Source organism: Brachyhypopomus gauderio, chromosome 17 (genome assembly GCF_052324685.1).
Source record: "Brachyhypopomus gauderio isolate BG-103 chromosome 17, BGAUD_0.2, whole genome shotgun sequence".
In the NCBI taxonomy this organism is placed as follows: Eukaryota; Metazoa; Chordata; class Actinopteri; order Gymnotiformes; family Hypopomidae; genus Brachyhypopomus; species Brachyhypopomus gauderio.
In genome coordinates, this window is record NC_135227.1 from 5,022,686 (window position 1) to 5,048,799 (window position 26,114).

Consider the following 26,114-nt stretch of genomic DNA (forward strand, 5'->3'; position numbering starts at 1 on the left):
TCCACATGGGGACTAGGAGTGATGTGTCTGGGGCGTGGCGTGATTAGTCGTGTGAGTCCACATTTCTGCAGGGTGACTATATCAATCATTAGAGAAATAGGATGTAAATTAATGTAAATTTTGGTTGTGTTGTTTTAGTGACTTTGGGTCATGTTTTAGGACTTTTGATATTTAGAACAATATCAGGAAACATTTTGCACAAGAACATACATTATGTAGGAAAAAAATATTAAACGTTAATTATGTGGACATTTCTGGGGTTACATAAGGAATGTGCATGATTTGATATCCCACCACCTCTAATGCCAATGGATGAATGTATAGTTTTGGCTGAGAAAATTGTTTGCTAGCTGGGTAGGTAGATAAATGGGGAGGTAGGTAATTAGACAGACAGACCACCCAGTTCTCCTGTGTAAGTCTGTGGCATGGGCATGTAAGCAAAATTTAATGCTGTCCCTTTTCCAGTGCCATTGATGTACTCTACTGCAAGCTCCCTGACTGTGTAAATTACAGATTCTAATGGCCCGTAAAGGCATTCAGCCTTTCTAACTTTGAGAGATCTGCAATACACATTAATGCTCAAGCACAGTGCAGTAAGCTATGTGCATTAACTAAAACACAATCTCTATCTGGGGGTGAACATACATAGGGTAGCTTGTTTGGTGAAGGTTCGTTAGTGTATATTTTGCCAGGATATGGTAATAATGTGCAAACTCTACACTGCATCAAATAGTTTAAGGGCATCTGTCTACTGAACAATTGTTTTATGTACTTTGAAGCTGAAAGTCGATGGATGTTATGGCATATCTGCATGTTTTTATTAATACAAGAAACATATTGCAGTAATAACATAGATTAATGGATAAAATGCCGGCTAATGCCATAAAGACATCACTATGTCTTCCTATGTCAATCTTTTGATTTTCTAAATCGAAAATAATGAAATGCCCATAAAATATTCAAATATTCAAACTTTATATTGAGTGAGAAACCAAACAGATTCTCACCTTACAGCTTTTGAATTCAGAGTGTGTAAGTAATTAAACATACCAGACTGGGGTCCCTCATGAGTTGCTTATTAGTGTGATGGTGATAGAAAGATGGACATCCTTCACCTGAGCGGAAGGCGATAACACCGCCTGGAGCTTGTAGAGAGAGAGGAGGCCTGCTCAGTCCTGGCCAGACGAGTCACAGCGCCGGCGTCTGGGATTACCTCACGCCTCTCTCCATCCGTCTCCTCAGCTCCCGCGCGGACACTGACCCGAGGCGGCGTTTTAATCACTGTGCAGGGAGATGGGTTGCCACTCCCTTCCATCCCCCTCTGCGCTCTCTCTCTCTCTCTCTCTCTCTCTCTCTCTCTCTCTCTCTCTCTCTCTCTCTCTCTCTCTCTCTCTCTCTCTCTTTCTCACTCTCTCTTCCCCCTCCCTTGTCTTCAGCCGTTTCTCCCCTTTTCCATCGTCTTTGCGACGGTGACTACTCTGGCCTGATCTCTGGCATCCGTGTAGAGTGCCATTGTAAATGGCGGTAAGAGCAGACTGGTGTGCTCTCTGTCAGACTTCATGAATTATTCAGACACACTAAAGGGCTAGGGCTAGGGCTTTTCATGCCGCCTTAACTAACTCACTCAGGTTGTGTCCCATTTTTAGGTGTGTTTGTGTGAGTGCTGAATAATGCAGCCCTTACCACAAGGTTGAGACTTCAGCACTGTGAGAATGTGGCATTACGTTGCAACAGATATTTAAATAATCACGTCTGTGAGAACTTTTTTTTCAGTTATTCAGTTTTTCAGTTATTAATACTAATGCTGTATTCCCTCTAAATCATACAATACACAATTATAGGAAACTACTCACACTGCATATCACACTAATAACGAATTCATTAATGAATTAATGCCAAACTAAGTTGAAATGTCTTATTAATTTAGAGTGGACTTTTAAGACTGTGTCGTTTTTCCAATGAATAAAGCAGCTTTCCATTCTGTGTACTGCTCCACAACTCCTAATATCCTTAAATCAAAACATTCAATTCAATCAGCTTACTGATTACCGGTGCCTCACTGTTCTTCATTCATGAATGTGAATTGTGTCCGTGTGTGTGTGTGGTACTGTGGGCAGGCGCGATGGATTCTGAAGAGTTCGTAGAGAGAATTGTTGCTTTATTAATGTCCTGCAGAGAAAGTTGTGTTTCCTTTCCTCTGCCAGTCATTCTGTTCAATGTGTTCTGATGATCTGGTTGCCCTTGGCAAGGTTTCATCACCACTTGGTAACAGTGCACTTCTGTAAATTGCCCATGCCCATAACCAGCCTCATACAAACGGAGAGGGGGGCCTCCAATGTCCTACAAAACACCAAATCCTTCTCTCCGATCATAGCCAAAGCAGGCAAGGTGATAACAGCCTTCCCTCTGAACTATCCCCGTGGTGGGAAGTGTCCAGCCTAAAGCCAGACACCCACAGATAAGGTGACGGGAAGAGTGCACGGATGCAAACGCTCTGAAATTAAGTCAAATCTCAGGCAGAGAGGAGGAGAGGAGGAGAGAGGAAAGGAGGAGAGGAGGAAATTCATCACAGCTGGAGTCGTAGTGACGGGAACAGAACTGGCATCACGTGTTTCATTTCATGTGCTGGAATAATAGTGAGACTACCTGACAATTTCCGAGTCAAAAATAACGTGCCATATTATAAACACCTGCCATTTGTGTGTGTTTGTTTCTGTAAACATGCAGTTTCATTTTTGAATGTGAAAGCATTCAGCGTCGTTCTCACGAGGAAATTTTCCATAGCTCAGTTATGTGCACTTTGATGTCAATGCATGTATTTTATTCCGCAGCCTGTAAATAACTCGAATCGATTATATCTCCTTTCTATTATTGTCTTCTGTTTCCTATCAATTAAGAAATGTAAACATGAAACAGAAAAAAAAATACGAAAACTAGATTTATACATGTCGTGGCTACAGGGGAAGCTGTATATGTGAGGTAATACTGTGTAGGCAACATAAGTTACCCGATAACCTCCATTTTAAAGAAAGATGGCCATTAAACTGCACCAAGGTCATGTAGTAGTGTGCAGTTATTTGACTAGCAGTTAACCCTTCTCACCCTCAGTCCTGAGCATTTCTTTACAGCCATGCTGCGTGGAGCCCAGAGAGGGAAGCCCAGAGAGATCTCATCCATCCCCGTTGTCTAATAACACCGTCTTGCATCTAACTCATAGCCAGTGTGTCTCCCTCCCAAGACAAATACACAGTGGGTTTAGAATTGCCCACTGTAGCTGTTGGATCAGTCTGCCATCGAGGTGCCATGGGGTGTGCTAGTTTAATTCACAGAACCCTGGAGATGAAACAGAATGAAGATAGAAATAAGAAAGAAGAAGGAGTAAGACACGGCGCTGAGACACGTGGCGTACATCTTCTGAGGGGCAAGTCAGGGAGCGTTGCAGGTAGACGGACATGAAAGCGAATCTGGGACCGGATGCAGCGGTCAGCTAGCTTTTAACTAGCTGCAGAAGGCGGCCATGTTTTTTCATGATGGGGGTGAGAGAGAAGGAGCAAATGAGTGGAGAGAGAGATCCCTGCACAGGGCAGGCGGATCGGGCGGTGGTTATGGGCCGTGGTTATGGCCTCCGGTGTTCTGATCAGACCCAACCAAAGGAAGATGAAAGATTCATCAGTGCTTCAGCTTTGATGCTGGTGGGATTCACAGCGGCCTGCATTCGTCAGTGAGATCTGAAGCAAGCGTGCAGAGCATACAGTGTGTCATTATTATTTAGCTTTATTCATGTCTGGTTGTAGGAAAAATGCTGAGAAAGGTTCTCTTATCCTCCTCAGTTCCATCTAGTAATAGAATCACAAAACAGAACATAATCATGCTGATATTGAATCATGTCTCTGAAACGGTGAGCAATCCAGTGTGATTGTATGTAAATATGAACATACATGTCACCATCTGATAAATGTAAAACGGAATCACAAAGGTTTTCAACTGTCTAGCAGGCTGAGTGCAAATTAACAAATGCTTGAGGGTTTAAAAAAAGAAAAAAAGGGTTTTACATTTTATTTTGGTCAGCAAGTGTTGACAGCTGAGGAGGGTTTTTTGTTTGTTTGTGTGTTTTCTCACTTGGAGTGCTCCTGGACTGGATGCAAACCAGGTATCACATCTGACCTCACACACAAGCACTTCTCGATTTACTCTCTCTGTGTCCATCACAGAACAGTGCTTCTGTCTCCTGACCCAAGATCAGACCGGCCATCTGAATTAGGGCACACTGCAGGCAGGAGAGACACCAGTGAGGAGTTCTGTGGGGCTCAGACTAATTCCTCAACTGTGTTCGAGCATGGCACACAGTTCATTTGAGAATCAGATGTGGAGTTGTTTGTGTGCCTTTGTGAGCTCAGATCTGCAACCATTTCTACTAAGGTTTGCTGCCTAAGTGCAAGTGCAAGGCTATGCTATAAAGACCCTGAAAAGCCCAAATCACTTTCCCAGGTTGAGATGTCTGTACTAATGGCTTTCTACAAATACCAGCCCATTATGATTAATGTCACAGGTCTTTTACGTAACCATTCAACATGCAAAAGCTCCCATTTCTAACAGCTCCAGTGACTAATCAGACATTAAATGTAAATACCCTCAGCTTTCACTCTACTTATGCTCAGTCTTATGTCCTGTGGCGTAATCACATACGTTCTGTTTAAATATAATTCCCCCTTTTAGACTCGTGTTTAAATTCGATTGCAAATCATAAACAAAAGAAATTCCTGAGCCTAAATGAAGACCTTTTGTTGTGTCAAGCAGTTTCACACACACACACACACACACACACACACACACACACACACACACACACACACACACACACAAACACACACAGTCCCCAGATAGTTACACTGCACAGTGGGATGGAGTTACTCACTGCTGAAGCCGAGTGTAGGACCCTGTAGGCAGCTGCAGATAAAATTCACACTTGCATAAAAAAAAAACCTTAGCCAGAAAATGTTAAAGCAAATACATATAAATATTTTGCTGAGGTAACGAGTAAAACGCTCAGTCCCTCAGAATGTAAATTTTGCACCTAGCAAGATGATGTCAGACTACTGTAGTCAAGGTGGGCTTCAAAGCACAGTTAGCAGGGCTGGCATGTTTATGAGGTGTCATCTGCTGGTGTAGCTCAGCCATAGCAGAATCCATTTAGCCCCGCCCCCACAATTCCCGGTGCTGGAGTCCCCCGGGCGGGAAGGTCTGAGTCTTGCCTGCTCCAACACGCCTGATTCAGCTAATTAAGGCCCTGATAATTAGCTGAAGAGCGAAAGCAGGTGTGTTGGAACAAAAAGGACAGTTGCAGGGCTGTGCGCTGGGGTTCTGCGAGATCTACTGACTAATACTACAGGACTACAGCACAAACGCTCCCCTTTTTTGTCTGACTATCTTATTACAGTCATTTTCCATATTACAGTTATTATTGCAATGGTGATGCCATATGAGTGCAGGTCTGTCCGACAGGGAGTGAGAGATAATGGGTGTGTGGATGTCCAGAGGGTCTAATCCCATGTGTTCATTTCCCTTTGTGAGTCATTCAACAAGCCAATTAACCTACTCAGCCAGGAATGTTGACTTTATAAATGGCTATTTGCAAACATCATCTTTCCCCCTTGAGTACAGGCTTCAAGCCAATGCAAACAGCCAAATTGAATCAAAATTCTTACCAAGCAATGGCACAAGAAATGCCACACCTAAAACAGTGTTCCCTCTCTTCCTCACTCTCTCTCTCTGTCTCTGTCTCTGTCCTGCTCGGACACACACAAACACACACTCTCTATAACTGCAGAATAGGCTGAGTGCCAGGTCGATCACTTTGCCAGGAAATCTTTAGCACGTCATCACTCACCCAACATTGCTGGTCACGACTGTAGACCATTGCAACTCAAGGAATCTCCCTGTCCATGGCTGCCAGCCCCCAAACACCCATGATTATTAGGCAGCTATCCCCTAGGGAACTACAAGCAGCAATTATTAGCACGGCTAGCCTAGTAGAGACCTCTCAGTGCACCCCTAAAGTGCCGAAGAGAGACTTGACATTTTATTTGGCTCCGTATCCTTGGAGTATGAGTGAGAGCTAGCTCACAGACCCATGGGCTGTGGTCTTCTTGCTATACTCAGGGACGAGCTGCTCAATTGTAACCTGCCCCTTCCCCCAATGGGATTCATGTGTACCTGTTTCATTCAGCACTGCACCTGTTACCAGGGCAGCCTGGCCAATAAGGAGCTGGCACTAGCCAGTTGGAGACTGGTCAAATATGGACACGGAACTCTTTCATGTTATTTAATACACTGTGTTCATTTAAAATTGTGCTATGTGAGTTTTCTGTGCTGGCTGTTCGGTACCAAGTGCCGCTTTTTGTGACACTTTTGGAGAATGTACTTACTCTGCCCTCTGAAGTGGTTACACGCAGATCCCCTCTGCAGTCTTTCCATGTTGCATGTGTCTATCCACTGCATCCCTAATGGGCTTTCTTGTCCACCAAGCACTGAGGACAGTCATTATGCTCTACCCTGGGGCACTATTATTTCCATTAGCATAACTGTTGGAATTACGATTACTATTTCACCTCCTTGGAGAGGTAAACACAAGGGTTCCAATCTTGACTCTCCACTGACATCTAATTGGCGAGTTGAGCTTGTGTCCGTATATTTCACTTCCATGTAATTGCAGACCTGTAATTGTCCTGAAGAAATGATTGGCTTAAGGTCTGGAGGTGGTTCTCATGAATACGAAATAAAGGAACTGAGTGATGATTGGACGTCTGCGTGGCTGCGAGAGTTTCGCAGCCCCTCCCCCACTCTCATGTCCATATGGCGACCTGGAGGTCTGACAGCAGTGTGGGCAACAGAAGCATCAGTGCACAGAGACACTGAGGGGCCACCGGGTCAGGCTCCTTGGTCAAGTCAGAGGCTGGACCGCACCAGACTGCCCTATATATGCCCCAGACTGCACTATATCTGCCCCAGACTGCCCTATATATGCCCCAGACTGCACTATATCTGCCCCAGACTGCACTATATCTGCCCCAGACTGCACTATATATGCCCCAGACTGCCCTATATATGCCCCAGACTGCACTATATCTGCCCCAGACTGCACTATATCTGCCCCAGACTGCCCTATATATGCCCCAGACTGCACTATATCTGCCCCAGACTGCACTATATCTGCCCCAGACTGCCCTATATATGCCCCAGACTGCCCTATATATGCCCCAGACTGCACTATATATGCCCTAGACTGCACTATATCTGCCCCAGACTGCCCTATATATGCCCCAGACTGCATTATATCTGCCCCAGACTGCATTATATCTGCCCCAGACTGCACTATATCTGCCCGAGACTGCCTTATATCTGCCCCAGACTGCATTATATCTGCCCAACTGCAGTATACTTGCCCCAGACTGCACGATATCTACCCCAAACTGCACTATACATGTCCCAGACTGCAATATATTTGCCCCGGACTGCACTGTCTCTGCCCCAGACCTTACTGTATTTGCTCCAGACTGCACTATATCTACACAACACTGCAAGTGAACAACATACAGTACAACAAGAAACCCAACAGTTTGCATCTAGAAATGCTGAACAAATTAACAGTCTGAGTCTTTCAGCAGAACGGTGGAATAAGAACAAAGACGTGAACCATCTGAAAAGAGCACCTTCAGTATAATGCTGCAACTCTTGGATTTCCCCACAGAAGCATGTACAGTTGTCCCAACATTTCTTTGCAGTGCATGACTGCAATAAATCATGTCTTTGAGACCATAGCAGGAGAAATAAGCTCTGAATAATGTCTTCCGTTTTGTTGGAACTACAGTACTGCTGCTGAAAAGCACCGTCTATTTTCCTCTCGACGTAAAGCCAATGTCACTGTCTTATGTTCATGTTATTAGCAGTTCGTGTCATAGAGTGCAGAAATGAGCGTATATCACCTTGCTTTGAATTCATCTTCTCTGATTTCACATTTTTGCCTTCTGTGATTTGATAGACGTGAAAGCGAATGTTTCTGTGTGATTCATGCTGTTGTACACTGAGGCAGCACACTGGCTGATATGTAAATGCAATGAACCCTATTAGAGAAGGGAATTGTAATCAGTTTCACAATGTTCCACTGTGTGTCCATGCACAGCTAAAGTAACAGCCGAAGAATCCAGTTTTCTGTGGAAATGGCTTATAAATATCAAATATCTGTCTTCCATTTCAAATGTTATGTCTCCTCTTCCTCCTCCTCCCCCACCTCCTCCTCCTCTTCCTCCTTTTCACAACATAATAACTGAAACATAGGAGTGTTTGCCCTGCTGAACATAGACTTTTAAATGTCACATAGATTTCAGTGTGGACCCCTATTCATGAGATGCAACGAATCACAGACCATTTTTCACAGGGTTCTTCTGTAACTGTAACCCTGGAAACTGTAACCCTGGCTGCAATTTTGAATAGAGGCGTGTTTCATTTTACATTCCCCACAGATGCAGTCTGTCAGTACCCAGTAACAGAGTAACAGTCTGTAGAAACATTTACTCTCGTCAGTCTGGGTTAAACCACAAGCTCAAACCAGCACACCAACTGCTGTGGTAGTGTTTACACATTTTATAGGGATTGATGTTGTGATCTGCTTGACAGCACATACCTGTGTTCCACCATTTGTTATTCCTTTTCTCCCATCAAATGGACAGGATTTGCATTCATCATATATTTATGATCCATGAATGTAATTATGTCTTAGTCACAGAGATTCTCAAATTCGTAAATTCTCAAATTCATCAATCATGCATGCAAAATCGTCTTTATGATAATACTCGTTAATATTATTAGATATTAGTTCTGTCTTAAGGCTTACATAGAAAAAATATGAGATTTCTCAGAAAGCGGGTGGGATGAGGCGCTCTCACTCAGATCAGTCTACAGTCACATGTCGGTCCTTCAGAAGCTCCGTCATCATCCTTCCTGCAAAATAAAACAGTGCAAGAGGTTCGTCACGTGCTGTTAAGCAGGTCACCAGGGAGCAGGTGTGTTTCATGGGCATGTGTGGGAGAAGCAGTTTTCATTCCATTGCTCTCAGACGCTACAGCCTTTCAGCAAAACCCCTAAAGGAAGCAACCAGACTGACAAGGGCTCCATCTGCGATCTATATGTTCTATGTACTTCCTTATGATCACATAAACAACTGATTTTCTTCACATCAGGTAATTCCATCACATCTTCAGCTGTTTCCTGTTACCATGTGATTACAAAAGAATCACTTCATATATTTTTATAGACTTCCATTTTCTACAGCCCACGGCAGTGTAACTTTCTGTAGTTACTGCAAACAAATGTATTTGCTAGGGTTAAATGATGTGGGCGAGACTGGTGAGTGGTTTGCTATCATATGTCCAGAAGTGACTTCACGCTAAAACCCATTAAAAGATTCCTGAATTTTGATGACTCTCAATAACTCGAGGTCGTGGGAAACCTTTGTTGGGGTGTCTGTCGTCAGATATAGATTTGTACAATTGGAAAAACAATCGGTCTTTGTGAAAATCCACCCAAGGCTAGTTGACATCGTGGTTCTCCTTCATTTGTCCTGAGTTGTACTCTCTAGATTTCTCAGTGTCCTCCCACCCCTACGTTTCCCGGAGGCTCCGAAGACCCGGGTGGAAGAAGCACAGATGAATCGACCGTGGTTTCCTGAGCAGCAGTTTAACCAGATTTGTGTCTTGCAGATCTGAATTTATGGTTCACAAGGCAGGACAGTGGTTGAGGACATGAGACACTGAACAGCACAAGGGAAGCCCGTGGGTTTGGCCCATGGAGCCAATGATAAATAAATTAGAACCTCAGGAGCCCCTGAGTATATCACAGTTTAGGACAGAGCGAGAGAACACTGACAAGCATAAGTTTAACTTTAAATATTTTATTTCATTCAGTTTTGATCTACGACTGGGAGTCACATTGGTGCTCATCGGTAATTATGGCAATAATAATTCACTTTGAATGTTCGCATTATTACATCTTTCTAATCTGGTGTGTGTGTGTGTGTGTGTGTGTGTGTGTGTGTGTGTGTGTGTGTGTGTGTTCAATCAGAAAGAGTCATCAGGATCAGTCCACACACTCAATGTCCAGTACGTCCAGTATGTGGTGTGTTCTCCTGTGCAACACTCTTGTGACAGGCTTCAGGGATCACAGTGATATAGTGATGGCTCACTCACTCGTTTTATTTGTTCTTACATACATACATATATATATATATATATATATATATATATATATATATATATATATATACACTCACACACACAGTGTATATATATTTTATATATTTTGCTTGTTTGTGTGTGTCTGTGTGTGTGTGTGTGTCATATCATGAATAAACTTAACATCATCCTCACTTAGCACTGTGGGTCATCACTTGTAATAGCGTGGACAGCTGGTCTCACAGGAGTGCTCTGTGCAGAAGAGCTGCAGTTCTTCAGGCCACGACTCTGTCTTGGCAGCTGTCAGGTGGAGCTCGGCGAGCTGAGCTCCTGGTATTTGCGTCAGCCGCCCGCCAGACGTTGACTGATGCAAGCTGACACGCTTCGGTTCCGGCAGGCTCGCTGCGGCCCTCTGTCCTGGTTTTTAATTTTCATTGGTCGGCGCCCGTTGATCTCCATTAGTGACGAGGCCAGCGGGCCGACGTAGCCGTCCTCGCGCGCCCGCGCTCGTCTCCATAGCCGTCCTCGCGCGCCCGCGCTCGTCTGTGTCTTTGTCCTCACGCCCACCCTCGTCTCCGTAACCGTCCTCGCAGACCCGCGCTGGTCTCCGTAGCCGTCCTCACGCCCACCCTCGTCTCCGTAACCGTCCTCGCACACCCGCGCTCGTCTCCATAACCGTCCTCACGCCCGCTCTCGTCTCTATAACTGTCCTCATGCCCGCTCTCGTCTCCATAACCGTCCTCATGCCCTCGCGCTCGTCTCCGTAACCGTCCTCACACACCCGTACTCGTCTCCGTAACCATCCTCACACACCCGCGCTCGCCTCCGTAGCCGTCCTCACAAGCCCGCGCTCGTCTCCATTTGCATTGTCACTTTTACATGCCGGGCAAATAAAAAATGCAATAGATGACAAATCTGATGCCCTTGTGGGTGATGAGGACAATGTGATGGTCAAAGTAAAAGAGGAACAACATGGGGAAATTCATTCTGCAATTAATTCAGCGCCATCAATATTTCCTTAATCACTGGAGTGGAGCTACTCAGGGAGCTGTTTCTCCCTGCCTGCTCTGAACCTCTGAACAAGCAGGGGCACGTGGGCTTGTGCGGCGTCCCCACGGCCCTGCGCTCCACTGGCAGGACTGGGCAGAAGAAAGGACGTGATGACAGAGACACAAACGAGAGGAGGAGAGACGATTCATTTATAATCTATAAACTCTCAGGAGACGGCTAGCTGTGCTAATGGCTACATTTCTGATTCTACATTCTCGAAAAGTGTGTTGTCGATATATTGTTAGTCAGCGGAAGTGAACACGTATATAGTCAAGTGTAACGTCAATAGCCTTTTATGTGCGACTCCACAGCACGTCGTACTCGCCAGGAAGCAGCGGCGGTGGGCGTGGGCTTCGCTGTCCGTGTTGGTCAAGCCCAATGTGACAACTTTAAGGAGGTGTGGCCGTAGATCTGAAGACCAACGCCAGCTCTGCTTAAAGAGAGCCGAGCAGAGATGAATCTCAGACGTAACTGGTACATATCTGGAACAGTTCATCAGGAATGTCAGCAGCGCCTGGACAAAAAAGAAAAAGTCAAAGAGAATTTTTCAAGAGGAGAGATGGTGATGTTTGAGCACCTGGGCTTGGATGAATGAGTTTGTCAGGTTGGTGAAGAAAGAAGGGAAGGGCACGACCGGGTGAGAAGTTCACGTTCTGAACAAGGCTGGAGAGACAGATGAAGATGAAGGCATGTACTGAAAGGCCTGAGTGATATGGGCTCAGTGACTGCGAGAACAGTTCTGGTTCAGAGACAAATAGAAGTTCAGGAGCGGGAATGGACTGTCATGTTGGGACAACACCAGATGCTGCAGTCATCTCTCTACCTAGAAGAGAAGAAGCTGGCCTCGACCAGATGACACCATTACATGTGTTGTGGGACCTGACAATTGCATGCACATATACACACAGTGCTGGGGTGTGGTGGTGAAGGGGACCTCCGCTCTCTCTCCTTCCCTTATCCAATCATTTGATTTAGTTCTTCGAATCTTTGAATAAAATGGTTATACCCGTTTGCAATTGCTTCTCTCTCTCTCTCTCTCTCTCTCTCTCTCTCTCTCTCTCGTTCAATGTCGCAGTCTCCAAATAGATAGAAACTATGCACCATCAGTATTGGTGCATTTAAAAAAAAAAAGGATGAGATGGACCTCCAGCATTGTGTCTTTAACCTCTGCTAAATTACTTTTGGAGTAGTGGCATCAGACCACTGATTCGTAGTTGTATTCAGGTTTTCTCTCGATCACGTCTGCGTTAAATTGGGGTGGTGGCTTGAGCAGCCATGCCCTAGTAAATGGGGCAATCTGTCATGAAAATACCCTAATTTCAGTCCCGCACATTCAGCCGTCGTTCAGTCGTTCAGATGAGGTGACGCTCCAGTCAGCAACAGATTGTCATGGCTTCCATTTTCAATTATATGGTGTTGCTGACTACATGGTGACCACACCCTTCAGAGCTTTTAAGAGGTAGGATGAGGTGAAGTAGGGAAATGAACGACACGAGTAATGTCAGAAACGAGGTGAGCCCTGATCAAACACGCTGCTGTTTCTGAGGAGCACAAGGACAGTTCGGCAGTTTTGCAGCTGTTTGGAGGATGTGAAAGGTGATGGGGTGTCCGACTGACTACAATAGGCTGTTGGTTGATGACTCCCCCCCCCCCCCCAAGGTAGTGTAAAAGGATTGTTTAGTCTGGGCCACTGTTCGCTACACAGGTGTGAATAAATCCTGCTCTGCTCTCTGGCAGCACACACCTATAGTATCGATTGCCTCAGGCGCTGCCCTTGGGGAAGGTTATTTCACACAGAATTACCCATCGTGTGCTGAAAACCACCCATTTGATGTGGCTTCTGAAAGGGCAGATACCTTTAGGCCTACTGACACTAACTGCATCATCCAAAGTGCTGTTACACACAACATACTGAACCTCCTGTCACTCACTCCAGCCCTGATTTGTCTCCATCTGTCTCTTTCCCTCTGTTTCTGTCTCTCTCTTCCATGTCTGGAGCTGTAACTTGTGTTCTTGTTCTTCTGTTGATCTTTTCGGGCCAATAGCTGCTGGCCAGGATGCTGAGGATGGCGGATTCGGGCCACAGCGGCTGTTGCGAGATGGTGATGGTGACTTGTCCCATGCTTGAGAGGAGTGAGAGTGTGATTAGCTCGGAAGGAAATTGAATGCTAACCGTTACCGAGGCCAGATAACAAGCATGCTGTCAGATAGGACAGCTAAAAGCAGCTAAAAGCACTGACTGTAGAATACAGGTTTACAGTAATGTATTGAAATGCATTTATGCACTAAAAATGTGTGGCAAAGAGAGACTGAGTCTAATGGCCTCATTACATGTGTGTGTATGCGCATGTGTAAACACGGATATCCGTACATTTCTCTGTCAGATTATTAGCAATGAAACATTTTTCATGATAGTGTACAAATCAATATGAATCAAGAGTACAGGGTATGAGTCCATGGATGTAAAGGAATACTTCTGCTTAGAGCAGATTAAGATTTTCTAGAGTAATCCTCAATTTGTGGACCAAAGAAGTATGCAGATGTAATGACTGATAAGAGAGACTTTCGCTGTGGGCAATAAAAAAGAATCTCTTCTGCCCTGAGGTCTCGGCTCTGAACGGTCGACCCTTAAGCTAAAATATGTGCAGAGTGAATGTGCGATGTCCTCCTGTATAGTTGGTAGTCTGTGTTTTACACTAATGACTCTCTCCAGTGCCCCCCCACTCTCCTGCTGCCTTTTTAGAGGCTGCATATTCAGCAAACATTTATCATTAAGGAGACACAGTGGAGGACTTAATCAATACAGCAGCTCTCTCTTCTTTCTGTGTACTCTAATGCACATGCACTCACCCACAAACTTGTGTGTGTGTGTGTGTGTGTGTGTGTGTGTGTTAGCTTCTTCCCAATGGCAAATCAGCACTTACAAACCAGAAGAACAGATGTAGGGAGAGCTTTTGAACCATTCAAATCGTTTCAAATCCAAGGCCAACAGGTCTCTTTAATCACATGCTGATTATGACCAGTTAATGTCAGTTGAGCTGTTAGGAGCCAATTGAAAATGAGTAAAACCTCCCAAAAAGTACAAATGGTGGACAGATGTTGTTGTTGTTGAGTTCTATGGAATTCATCACACTTGATGCAAATTAGTCAATGACATTCATCTAGAAACAAAGCCCTCATGCAGTGATGCTAATGTTTTCATCATATAATGTGTTGTAGAGATATAGAAGCAGATATAGGATCATTGAAGCTTGACCAGAATCAACACTGCAGAAGGCTGTGCATGTGAAAATAATATGTAATATGTCAGTATTTAAGTAAGTGCTCCTCATTTGGGTTTGAATCCTCTTTGGGGGACCAGGGTAAGAATAAGTTACGTGGACAAAGTTCCTGAAGAGGTGATCTCTATGACTTACAGTAATACACGCATACATACACACACACACACACACACACACACACACACACATACACACACACACACACACACACACACACACACACGCCCATACACACACACACACACACACACACACACACACACACACACACACACGCAAACACACACACACGCAAACACACACACACGCCCATACACACACACACACACACACACACACACACACACACACACATGCAGTGAGGGGGAGGGAGAGGGTAAAACAGAGATATGAGGTCAAAACTGCAGTTCAGATTTATGGAGTGCTGCTTCCCTGTTTAAAAGCTGAGCTGTATTGCATTAACTCCCCGACTCACCGATTATGGGGGAGCAGGAAGGCGTATCGCTAAATCACATCCACTTTCATACAGTGCTGGCGTTTAACTGATGGATAGTGTTTGCTCCACCGTGTTCTGAACGTCCTGGCCAAGGAGCAGGTCCAAGCACTGTGGCTCTGTGGAGAAGAGGGAGTGGTAGGGCAAAGACATCTTGTTTCTTCTCCGCTTTAGCTGATGAGTATAACATATTCTTCAACTGGGTACCTGTATGCACATTTTGATAATTGCGTAAGGTTGAGGTGTTGGCTGGTGACAGATTGAAGGACGGAAGCAATTTACAATAACCTGAAGGCCTGTTCTCAGCTCAGAATGTATTAATGCATATTACCTTAGTCTGTGAATCTGAGTCAGTGACTCCCGTCCCTGGTGAATCCGTGGCCTGCACATCTTGTGTTTTCATTGGCTGCCACATAATTGTGAAGTAACAATGAAGGACTCCATGCACACGTCTGTTTTTTATGCACGTCTGTCTTTTTTTTTTATGTCTAACTTTTTTGTGAGAAATCTGGTGATGCATAAGAGATGATTTTTATCAACTTTGGCATTTAAGCCAGTCCATATGGCATCTGTAGAAAAAAAGTATTTTATATGCAAAAAGACTCAACCCAGATTGAAGATCCAGACATTCCATATGTCAAGTGACTCAACCCAGTAGATCCAGACATGTCCCTTCACCTCAGTAAAACTTAAATGGAGGAGAAAAACTCTTTTCTAATTAAATGCTGCAGTGCTCACTCTGTATTTACAAAACATGAATTCCCAGTGCTGCTAATTTGCATTTAAATAAGAAATTATTTTGTGATCGCCAAACACACTTGATCATTAAGTATATAAAATATCAAATCCTCATTTACTTATTAATTTTGTTTTATAGTCTCCTCTTTAAATGAGGTTTTGTCTTGTGCATAAACTGTGCAGCAGGCCAGTTTATAAGGGCTTTAGCATCAGCAAGTTCGAATGCCCCTAAGTAACCATATCTTACAGCTGTAGTGCATCTACTGTAACTCTAGACCTAGTGATCTACAACCCTTCAGATTTGAGTTAGTTTAGATAGTTTCAACACAACTGGCTCTTCAGATGCTACAAAATGCTTTGATAATCTGAACTATGTGTGTTAGATTAGAACCGAGGCCACACTGCACAAGGGTGTCCAGGACTATAGCTGGCCAACCAGAGTCGGGGAGACGTTACGGAAGGTTAAAGATTTTATCACTCTTCTCATTCACTCAGTAAAGCAGTAAAACTCCAGTCATCTTTCAACATCTCTGCATTCATGTCTGCTGAGTGTAGGCTGTGCTCTGAGAACCTACAGGGTGTTGACTGTACATATAAAGAGACAGTGTTTGTTACTGAAACTGACTTTAATAATTTCTATCTTTTGCAGGTGTCTCTCTGTGCAGTGATTAGTGGAGAGTCTCGGTTCCTGTTTATCCATCATCATCCATCTCCTCATCTTCTTTCTCCTTCTGCTCCGCCTTCATCTCCTCCTCCTCCTCTTCATCATCATCATCATCATCATCATCATCATCATCATCATCATCATCATCTCTTAAAGAACCCTCACTGCCTTCGACAGTGTTAAAACCTTCATTGTCCCAGTCATTACTACAGGAACTGATTACTGCTAGGGCAGCATCATTAAGCTCTCACACCTGTTGCCTGAGTAGAAGAAGCAGACTTCATGACGGGCTCTGCTTGAGGCTGGACTAACTCCGCCTCCTGTTGGCTGCTTTAGTGAAGTGGAACAGCGAGACAGATGTTCTGCTAAATTAAATGAGGGCCACAGTTAGCTTTCACAACGTTCCTGCCACTTTCATACTCATCAGCAATGATATAAAAAAATAGATTGGTTCATTACCATTTCCGATCTACGGTATGCATATAACTTTCTCAACAGAAGCAATCTGGAGAGAAACACCTGCTTGTGTTGATAAGGCATGCTCGGCCATTTGGACTATTTAACTCAGTAATAGAGTATGTTTCACAACTGCTGTCAGGTGGTGTCCAGTTCTTTAGTATGAATCTAATTTGGCGAAAGCCTTGCTACATCATGATCATTTTGCTTATATTTTAAGGTACTTAGTAACCCGTGTCAGACCCTGCACTGAAAATTAGTGGAGAGTCGCCTTGTTAATTGCTGGTTTTGACTAACATGTCAAGTGTTTCGTAATATTCCTGCATTATTCCGAAGAAGACAAGATTAAATGGGTTACTTCAGGGATGAGGATAAAAAGACTAAATGCATGGCAAGTTTGTAATGATCAGCTGTTTTGAAGTGGTACGAGAGTACAATAAGGTTTTGGATGACAGTGGACCGGTTGGATTAACCAAGCGAACAGAAACCCTTTTAAAAGTGGATGCTAACAATGGTCACTCATGCTCCTGACGAGACAAAACAGCTCTCTGAATACAGAGAGAATGCTAAGAAAGTTTCAGGACCCCAAAGGTGGAATCTTGAAACTTTTCCACTTCAAAATAAATGTTGCATGGTGCCTTGTGTGACTGCAAACGCCATCTGTGTGAAATTAAAGATGGCCAAGTACCCCTACCACACCAGATCAGCCTTTGATCAAAAAAGTGCTGAAAAGAGGCTCTTGACAGAAAAAAAAAATGTTTTAAGCTGTAGATCATATGATGACAAAAGAAGAGTCTGCATAGTTCCAGAAACCTGTCTGCACAGGAAAGCCCTGCTCTGACAAACATTACATTTATTCGCACTTTGGGCTAAGCAGAAATTGCTTTAACCCTCTGAAATTTCAGTTATTTGAGGCAATGACAAAGAGCATGATGTAGCACTGCAGTAATTATTTCCCTCACAACACTCATAGAAAAAAAAGTATCGAAAAGAAAAAAATCTAAACTTTCAGCCAATGGTGTGTTTGAGTCGAAGGTGGAGACATTTTTTTTCAGATTGTTGTGCATTGGGTGTGATTGTTGTTGAGTAAAGACTCATGTTGCAGGAAGACTAACTTGGACTGCATTTTCAACATTAAAAAGTGGTAATTGGGGTTAACAAAATGAAATTTTCAGTGGTAACAGTTTCTACTTTCCATAGATGAATGAAGGCATGTATTGACTGCATTACAGTCTAATGTCATAGAAACCAAGCATGTAATTCTGCTTATGTAACATGTGATTAACTGTTTATGTATTGTATACATTGAAAAGCAAAATAAAAATGATATTTGTATATTAAAGTCCTATATTTAATTTTAACCCTAATTGTCAATGGACTTAGAACAAGAACACACTGTGTTAAGGACATTTGTTATGTACAGTAGATACAGCACACTAAAAAATCTTTTTCAATTGTTTGAATTGTTTCAAACTGAATCAAGAACACTGGGTTCATTGAATTGTCTATTTCAACAATTCTGTATGTGGAGGTGAAACTTTTAATCCTAATTTAATATGTTCAGCAGAAATTTACTCCATCATTGTTCATCTGTTTATCATAAAAAACAAAAACACTGATGAATAGGAATAACCTACATCTTCATTCATTTGATGAATAAAATACTGTATGACAAGGCCTGCTTGATATCTATAAAAATGATACAAACCGGTCTTATAGAATCGGTGGAGGTCTTGAAAGTCAGACTGGAGATAAATTTTCCTATTGCAATACCATAGCATCATTATTTCAAAAGGCAGGATATGTCACCTGAAGCTGTCACTCATCAATCAATCTCAACAATTTATCTTGGTATGAATTTTCCAACAAGAAACTATCCATCGACTGACATGGTTTGAAATCATTCTTATGATATATTTCCATCTCTTTTTTGTAACTGAAAATCAATGAACATGTCTTCCTGGGGAAGACCTCAGATGAAGCTCTCTGTTTGACCTGATTTAATTTAGGTGCTTAAAACAGCAAACTCAACTGACAGTGTGCTCAACGTCTGCTGACATTTTATTTATGTATTTATTATTTTTTTTAACCTTTCCCAGTACAGTACATCACTAAGAATGTCTATGATGGTCCTCATATCCTTACGGTCACTGTCACGTTGTGGGGGGGGGGGCCCTGCCGGTCGCCCCCGTTTACAGCGGCAGATGTCCGGTTTTGGTCACGTGATGTTCGTCCCTCAGGTGGATGGGACCCGTGATCCGTCTCACCTGAGGGTCGTTTGTTCGTCTATATATGTCTTGTCTTTGTACCAGTTGACTGCTGATTATTATTTCCTTCATCTGGAACAATGTCACGGGTTTTTGGTTTGCGCACTTTCTATTAAACCATCCTATTTCCCTGACACTTGGCGTGATCGCTTCCTTTTTAGTTGCTCACCCTGCCCGTCACAGTCACAGTAAGTACTCAACAATCTAATGCTCATGACCTTTTGATAAAACAGAATACTGACATTTGTGACAGAAAAAAAGATCAAGACTTGTTAAATCTAAACAGAGGACGGGACTTATCTAGTGGATTTGTGTGCATATGTTTGTATCATCAAAGTGTGAATATGAGAAACATCTGTAGGAACTGAAGCTTAGGTGTTCAGCCTTGTGTTATGATTCTCTCCAGAAAGCAAATGAAAACAAGAGTACTCGGCAGATATTAGTGTAGCCCAACCTGTACTGATGCTGCAAGCTGCCCCAGGCTTTGTTTCTAAACGAATTCAGCATCCACAGTCAGTGAACGTCATTTAACAATAGTGCACTATTAAAAGTATGCAAACAGTATCTCCCAGAGATGAGATCACATGACAACTTCTCTATTAGTGTGGAAATGCAGGTGCCGAAGAAACGACTGCTCATTTTTACCATAAGGAATATATAATAAGTGAATCTGTGAATATTTGATGCATGAAGATTCTCAAACGTGGTTTGCAGATTGGCCAGTTGTTTTGAGCCACACATAATTTCATATTAGTGTGTATAGTGTTCTGTATTTGCACAGCTGTGTGTGTAAACCGAGCTATTAGTAGTCATATATAACCTTAAAAAAACAATTACAGACATGCTTTTGTGTATCTACATAAAGGAAAACAGGTGTTACTTTGAATTACCTGATTGAATCTGGTCTTAATTTAGATTTTTATAGACATGTATGTAAGAGTATCACAACAGACGCATAAAGACGACGTGGATGTGAACGGAATGTTTTCGCCCATTCTGGGCTACAAGGAAAAGCGTATTGACGAATACAAGAAGAATGTTTATCCCCGAACATTTGTAGTCACCCACAGTCTTGCGGAGGAGCCTGTAAAGAGAGAAGAAGACTGTGCTGAGGATACACGAGTAGGTCAGCTGACTTCGGAGGAAAATAAATAAATAAAGCCCCGCACATGTGCAGAATCCGAGAGAGGCGGAGATGGACTGAGCCTGACAGAAATCAATGTGCTCCTTTGTGCTATCGCCTGAGTTTAATTCAGCCCCTGACATTTTTCCACCCTCTTCTTTACTGGTAGACTTTGACGAGCTTTTAATGATCCACCAAGAGTGGACAGGTAATCAATTTATCCAAGTATTAATGTATGTATCTACATCCCATCTTAATTAATATAGCGCAGTTGTTGCAGTGACATGTAAACTATGCCACAGGGGGATTATGGGTAGAGAACAGGATCATGCAGAGAGATTTCCATTCAGCCTGAGTTCACTGTACTACTTGTCTTTTGTGGAGCTCACATTTATTCCCCTGTTCTGTTTTCTTCCTCAGTTTCTGCCGGAGACTTGTCACATTGAGGGACACAAGGGGATAAAACATATAAAAAATGATTTGTAAAAAAAGTCTGTGTCATTATACAAGATCAGCATTTTCAAAGGGCTACTTGAATGCTTTTAAGATCCTTGGATAGTTTCATGTTTGATTAACCCAAATGTATGCAGCACTTAACTGGTCTGGAGGTTGAATGACTCCATTACTGAAACTATTTGATTTCTTCTTAACATGCGTGGGTTGTGCCTCTAATGATGAGCTTTTGAAGACCATATTGTGTCCATTCACTGGCATTTAGGAGGGAGACGGACATGTGATAGGTCAAAGGGCATTTAGGAGGAAGACGGACATTTGATAGGTCAACGGGAATTCTGTGCTGTAACTCCCCCCCACCCACCAACCCACCCCTCTTCATGGATAATTGAGTTTGTTTCAGGATCAGTGGACCAGTGCCAAACAAAGCCCACGAGACAGGCAGTGCATCATGTCCTCCCAGGCCCGTGTCTGTTCCTCCACATGGTGGTGTTTTATATCGAGCGTTTGTTACTTATTTCATTATTTGGAGACAGAGGAAGGCTGGCGTGGTTGAGCGGCCCTGAGATCAGCCGCTGCGAGGGGCTCCAGGGTGATGAGGAAGCAGACGAGAAGAGCTGGATCTCTAGGCCTCATTGATCACATGATGAAGTAGTGCTGTGGTTCTGGGTTTTTTTTTTGTCTTTTGTCCAGAGATAGAGACCCAGCTCACCACAGGCATGTGAGTGCTGGAAAATGCCGTAAGCAGGGAATAAGAAAGTCACTGGATAAGAGAGGATGAGGAAATGAAGCGAGCCAGAGATGCTAGAACTGTTCAAAGCTGGAATCTTCCAGAACCCTTGAGCTCTGTAAGGGGTTTGTGTGGGGGTTTTGGTGTAGAAGTGTTTCCTTGTCGGGTATTAACTGTGTGTGAAGGAGAAAAATGGCCCAGGTGAGGGCCCAGTCCTGTATCAGGCTCTCACTGTATTTGACTCAGTACTTATGAAAGTCAAGCTGTGTTTACTATTGATTCTGGCTTAATGGTCATTTAGAATGATTTAAGGGTTTAGGTATGCCTACATTCCTCTGAGACACAGTCTACCAGCCTGTGCTTTCTGTTCATTGCTTTCATTGAGGAGTTAGAGTAACCCTTAGTAGATTCCTTTCATGCTGACCACACTAACTGTAAGACCACTGAGGAAATTTCATCATGAGTTGGACTATTTGGTCATTAGGACTGGCTGAAAAGGCTTTGAGCACACTGTAAAAAATCTAATATGCTGCTTAGGAAATGACTAAAGTTTTCACTTATTTGGAAATATAAGTGTTATTTTGTAACTTGACGTGATTATATTTATCAATGTGATTTCCTGCTTCTCTGTGAGTGATTTCTTATGAACTATCACTCTGATTTGAAAAAGCACAAAGAAGTACTTCCTCCCAAGATCTGAAAAATCATAAAATCTGTAAAACGACAACGCAGCAACATAATTCAGAATCTAAAAAAAAAGAGCAAATATTATCCAGATTACAAAATAAGCAAACAAACACAGCAACATTATCCAGAATCCTGAAACAACAAAGCAGCACAATAACGTTGTTCAATAAATACTTGAAATGGCTTTAATGTGTTTTTGTCAAAGGTTTCATTTAAAGTTACAGACAATAAAGGAATGAGGTTCTGAAATTATGCCCTGAAAAAAGATAGATATATTTTGGCCCTGTCTGTAATAAAACATCATACAAACATTTTACACAGTTTTGAATACAGATTTCTAAAAATTATTTATAATTATTTTTAACGCAGGATCATTTCTTTAAATCTGTCCTAATGCCTAGGAGAAGACACACGGCACACTGGAGCACGGAGTCTAATATATTTGAAAAGGCATCTTGTGCTGTGGTTCGGGCTTTATATAAGCCCATATCAGTTTTTGTCTCTAACTGTCTGTTACGTTATTTCCTTGTTTGTGTGTTTTAAATTGTGCAGAAATAAATTTAAATTCAATGCAATTCCGTTCACAGGCTCGACGTCAACTAGAAGTGCGGGGAAGACAGACCCCCCCCTCAGATACTGGAACTTCTCCTGGATAGCAGAGGAAGAAGTCACATTCCCGGAGGATACAGCGCCATCCGCAGGTACGTCCCTGTAATCAGCTGTGTACCGAGAGAGGGAGCCGCTGCTCTAGACAGGGACACACGCCACCAGCTCCACGTCAGCCTGCAGATCTGTGCTCTGTCCTTTATCACTTGTACACCCAGCATCTGACCGTCTGAGGCAGAATATGGGGAAATGCCGTTGCTCTGATCGATACATAGCTCGGAAATCCTAAAGATATCAGACATGACACAACAAGCAAGTTGAGCAGTAGGAAAAGAAAAATATGAACAGAGGAAGAAAGGTAGAACTTGGCCACTCAGCGGGCTCCTGTTTACTATGCATTAAAAACATAATTAAAAATGCACAGAATGCTTTATAACACATGAGTTTTTCTCAGCTCGCAGTATACAGCTTAGCTACTGCAAAGGTTATTATTCATTTATTTTGTTTGTTTGCTCACAATCATATTCATTATCATAAACTGTCCCATAGGAATACATTATAAATTAACTGAGACGTAATTTAATCTTTGATTAGCCTGTATCCTGAGAACATACAGAATGCTAGTAAGCCTAATCTACCTTAAGGCATTTTTTTCAGAACATTTCAAAACTGCCTAACATCATTAAAGTTCCACCACTATACTTCATCATAGAAATGTGGTTATTTTTTACATGATTCTTTCTATACCAAACCTACCTGAGTTGTTTTGTTTTGTTGTTTTTGTTTTGCTCACAATGCTGTTTTGCTTCATTTGACCTGGCTTGAATTAATATATCAGTGATGCTTAGAGGCTTTCTGAACACTGAAGGATCGTGATGCCATCACGAGGTGGAGATGTTCGTTTAGAAGATCCAAATTTATTTGGGGGCAAATCCATAATCAGGGTCAGTAAGATAGTTCAACATATACAGATCTAGAACACAAAGAGAACAGAAAGCAAAATAAGATAACAAGGTTAATTACAGACACGACTGGCCGTGTGGAGACATGTGCTGATGCCTCAGAGGCTGTGTAACGAGGCTGGACCAAAGACCAGCGACGTAGTGAAGCACACGGGGTATGAACACATAGGGACATCAGTTAAGAAGAACAAGACACAGGTGACACTAGCGACCAAAGAACTAACTGAGATATAAGGTAAAACAACAACGATAAAAGGCAGAGAACTAAACAAAGGACATTACTACAAATGAAAACAAAAAGCACATGTAATAAAACCAGGAAGTGAAGCAACACATGGGTACAGAAAGCAGGGTAGAAGGTCCAGCCTTTACATGCAGAGCCTCACTGATCCTGGTCTGTCGTCCATCTTGTGAAATGGTGCAGGCGTAACCCTTGGTAAGGGTTCTCCATCCTCCTCCACACACATACAGCTGTATCCTCTCCAAGACAAGTTCATTGCAGCTCCAGTTATTTGTAACTCTTTAATCATCGCCATTGTAGCTGAACGGGTCATTTCAGGTGTTAATCTATCTTTTGTTTCCTCCCTGTTAATAAATGTCTAATCTTATTTACCCTGTGAGCTCATACTAAACGTCAGGGAAACTCATGTATGGCCTTTTCAAACACATTTTTATTTTTGCCCTTTTTCCCCCCTCATCTTTACCCAGGGTGCCACTAATTCTGGAGGGCAGTGTAAGATAAAGTAGGGAAGAGAATAATTTACTTTGAAGCTGCTTGCCTGTATGGATGAGTGAGATTGGTCACAGAGTGTGTGTGATTGTAAGACACAGGGGGGGTGGGGGGGAGTGTGAGCTGTGGTCTGTCTGTGATCCTCAGGGCCCAGTTTTCGATCACAGAGGCTGAGCGTATGGACGTCACTCAGCACTGGCAGTGCATACGTCAGTGTTCTTTATTGGCCGATGCTCATATCTGCTCATGTGGTCAAGGCCAGCTGCAAATTTTCAATAGCGTGGTAGTGCAAAGCTGTCACCTGGCTGTTTGTGAAATGCACAGGCATGACTGATGTATGAAGAACAGGGCCGGGCGTCTGCCATTGGTCCCTCTGGGCCGTGTAATTGGTGTCAGTGTGGTGCTTGTGTACCCTCTGATTTATGCTGGACCGGCCCGCCTCCCAGTCAGTGTGTCACTCACGCTGTCGTGGTCCAGTGAAGGACTGAAATGAAGCATCTGACCACACTGTGGCCACACACACATCATGTCGCCTTTACCATGTCAAGCTTACCAATGCCAAAGTCACAATATTAAACCCTTCCTATAGTCGCATGTAAGCTCTATGGCATACAACGTCTGCCTGACAGAATCTACTGAGAGAAAAGTCCCTCGCAGTGTTGTTATTCTACAAGTCAGTGACAATGATCTTGCTTTGTCTGAAGTTGATTGCCACTGAATCACCTGTCTCCTCTGCAGAAGCGCCTGTTTGACTGAAACAGATGAAAGAGTTCGATAGTGTTAGCCGTAATAGAGTTTGCATGGTGTCAGACTTTCCCCACCAGTGTAAACCACTATTTAAGACACTTCCAATTCTGCCACTAGGAGTCACAGGTTTGCCGACTTTGCTAGGCACTGTTGTGAGATCCAGGACCTTGGTGAAATATGGGCTGTATGGAGTAAGGTGAATACCAGAACAATCCACTCTCTTCACACAACAGGCCATCGTCACTGTGCTCCCAGCATGTATTGTGTGCTAGCAATTAATGTAACCGGTGGTGGTGGTGGTGGTGGTGGAGCTTGGATGGGGCAGCATGTGCGCCACAGGGCGGGGGCGGAGGTGAGGGTCACAGGGCGGGGGCGGAGGAGAGGGTCACAGGGCGGGGGCGGAGGAGAGGGTCACAGGGTGGGGGTTTAATCCATGAACCTCCACAAGGAGGCAGACCCTGCTCCACAAGCGTGACATTAGGACTAATGCACGCACTTGTTTGGAGGGTTGCTTTGCCAGAGGCAAACTCATCTAGAGTGTGTGCCAGGCATATGCCAGGAGACAGCAGGCTGGCACTGCAAGGGGGTGGGGGGCTGAGTGGAGGGGTTGTGTGGGCTGGAAGAGCCAGAGGCAGCCATATGCCTTGCAAGGGTGTCAACAGGCTAAGGTGAAATGTCAAAAGGGTTAGAGACAAATATGACTCAATTGGAATATTTACAGTATAATTACTCAATCCCATTTGATAGTTGGTACATGATATTAAATGTGTTAGAATTCTAATATGTTTCTTGGGTTTGACAGAAGAAAGAATACATTTCTCATATTAAGTTTTGCCAGTTTCATTTTTGCTGTAACTTTTCTCTTCCCTTTTATGGTGCTGGTGAAAACAGCAAACAACTT

The 26,114-nt window shown here is 43.3% G+C and overlaps 1 protein-coding gene and 1 long non-coding RNA gene across 2 annotated transcripts in view; both read left to right on the forward strand.

Moving 5' to 3' along the window:
- The window catches only part of LOC143480622 (uncharacterized), a 49,836-nt gene extending 31,501 nt beyond the window's left edge, over window positions 1-18,335 (forward strand). Inside the window, exon 3 of the long non-coding RNA XR_013121858.1 lies at window positions 16,438-18,335. This is a non-coding gene — a long non-coding RNA (uncharacterized LOC143480622). The remainder of the gene's footprint in view (window positions 1-16,437) is intronic.
- Window positions 1-26,114, forward strand: part of alk (ALK receptor tyrosine kinase) — a 290,978-nt gene that overhangs the window by 108,530 nt on the left and 156,334 nt on the right. The window contains 1 exon segment of the mRNA XM_076978386.1: window positions 22,756-22,869. Within this exon segment, the coding sequence (XP_076834501.1) occupies window positions 22,756-22,869 (114 nt within the window).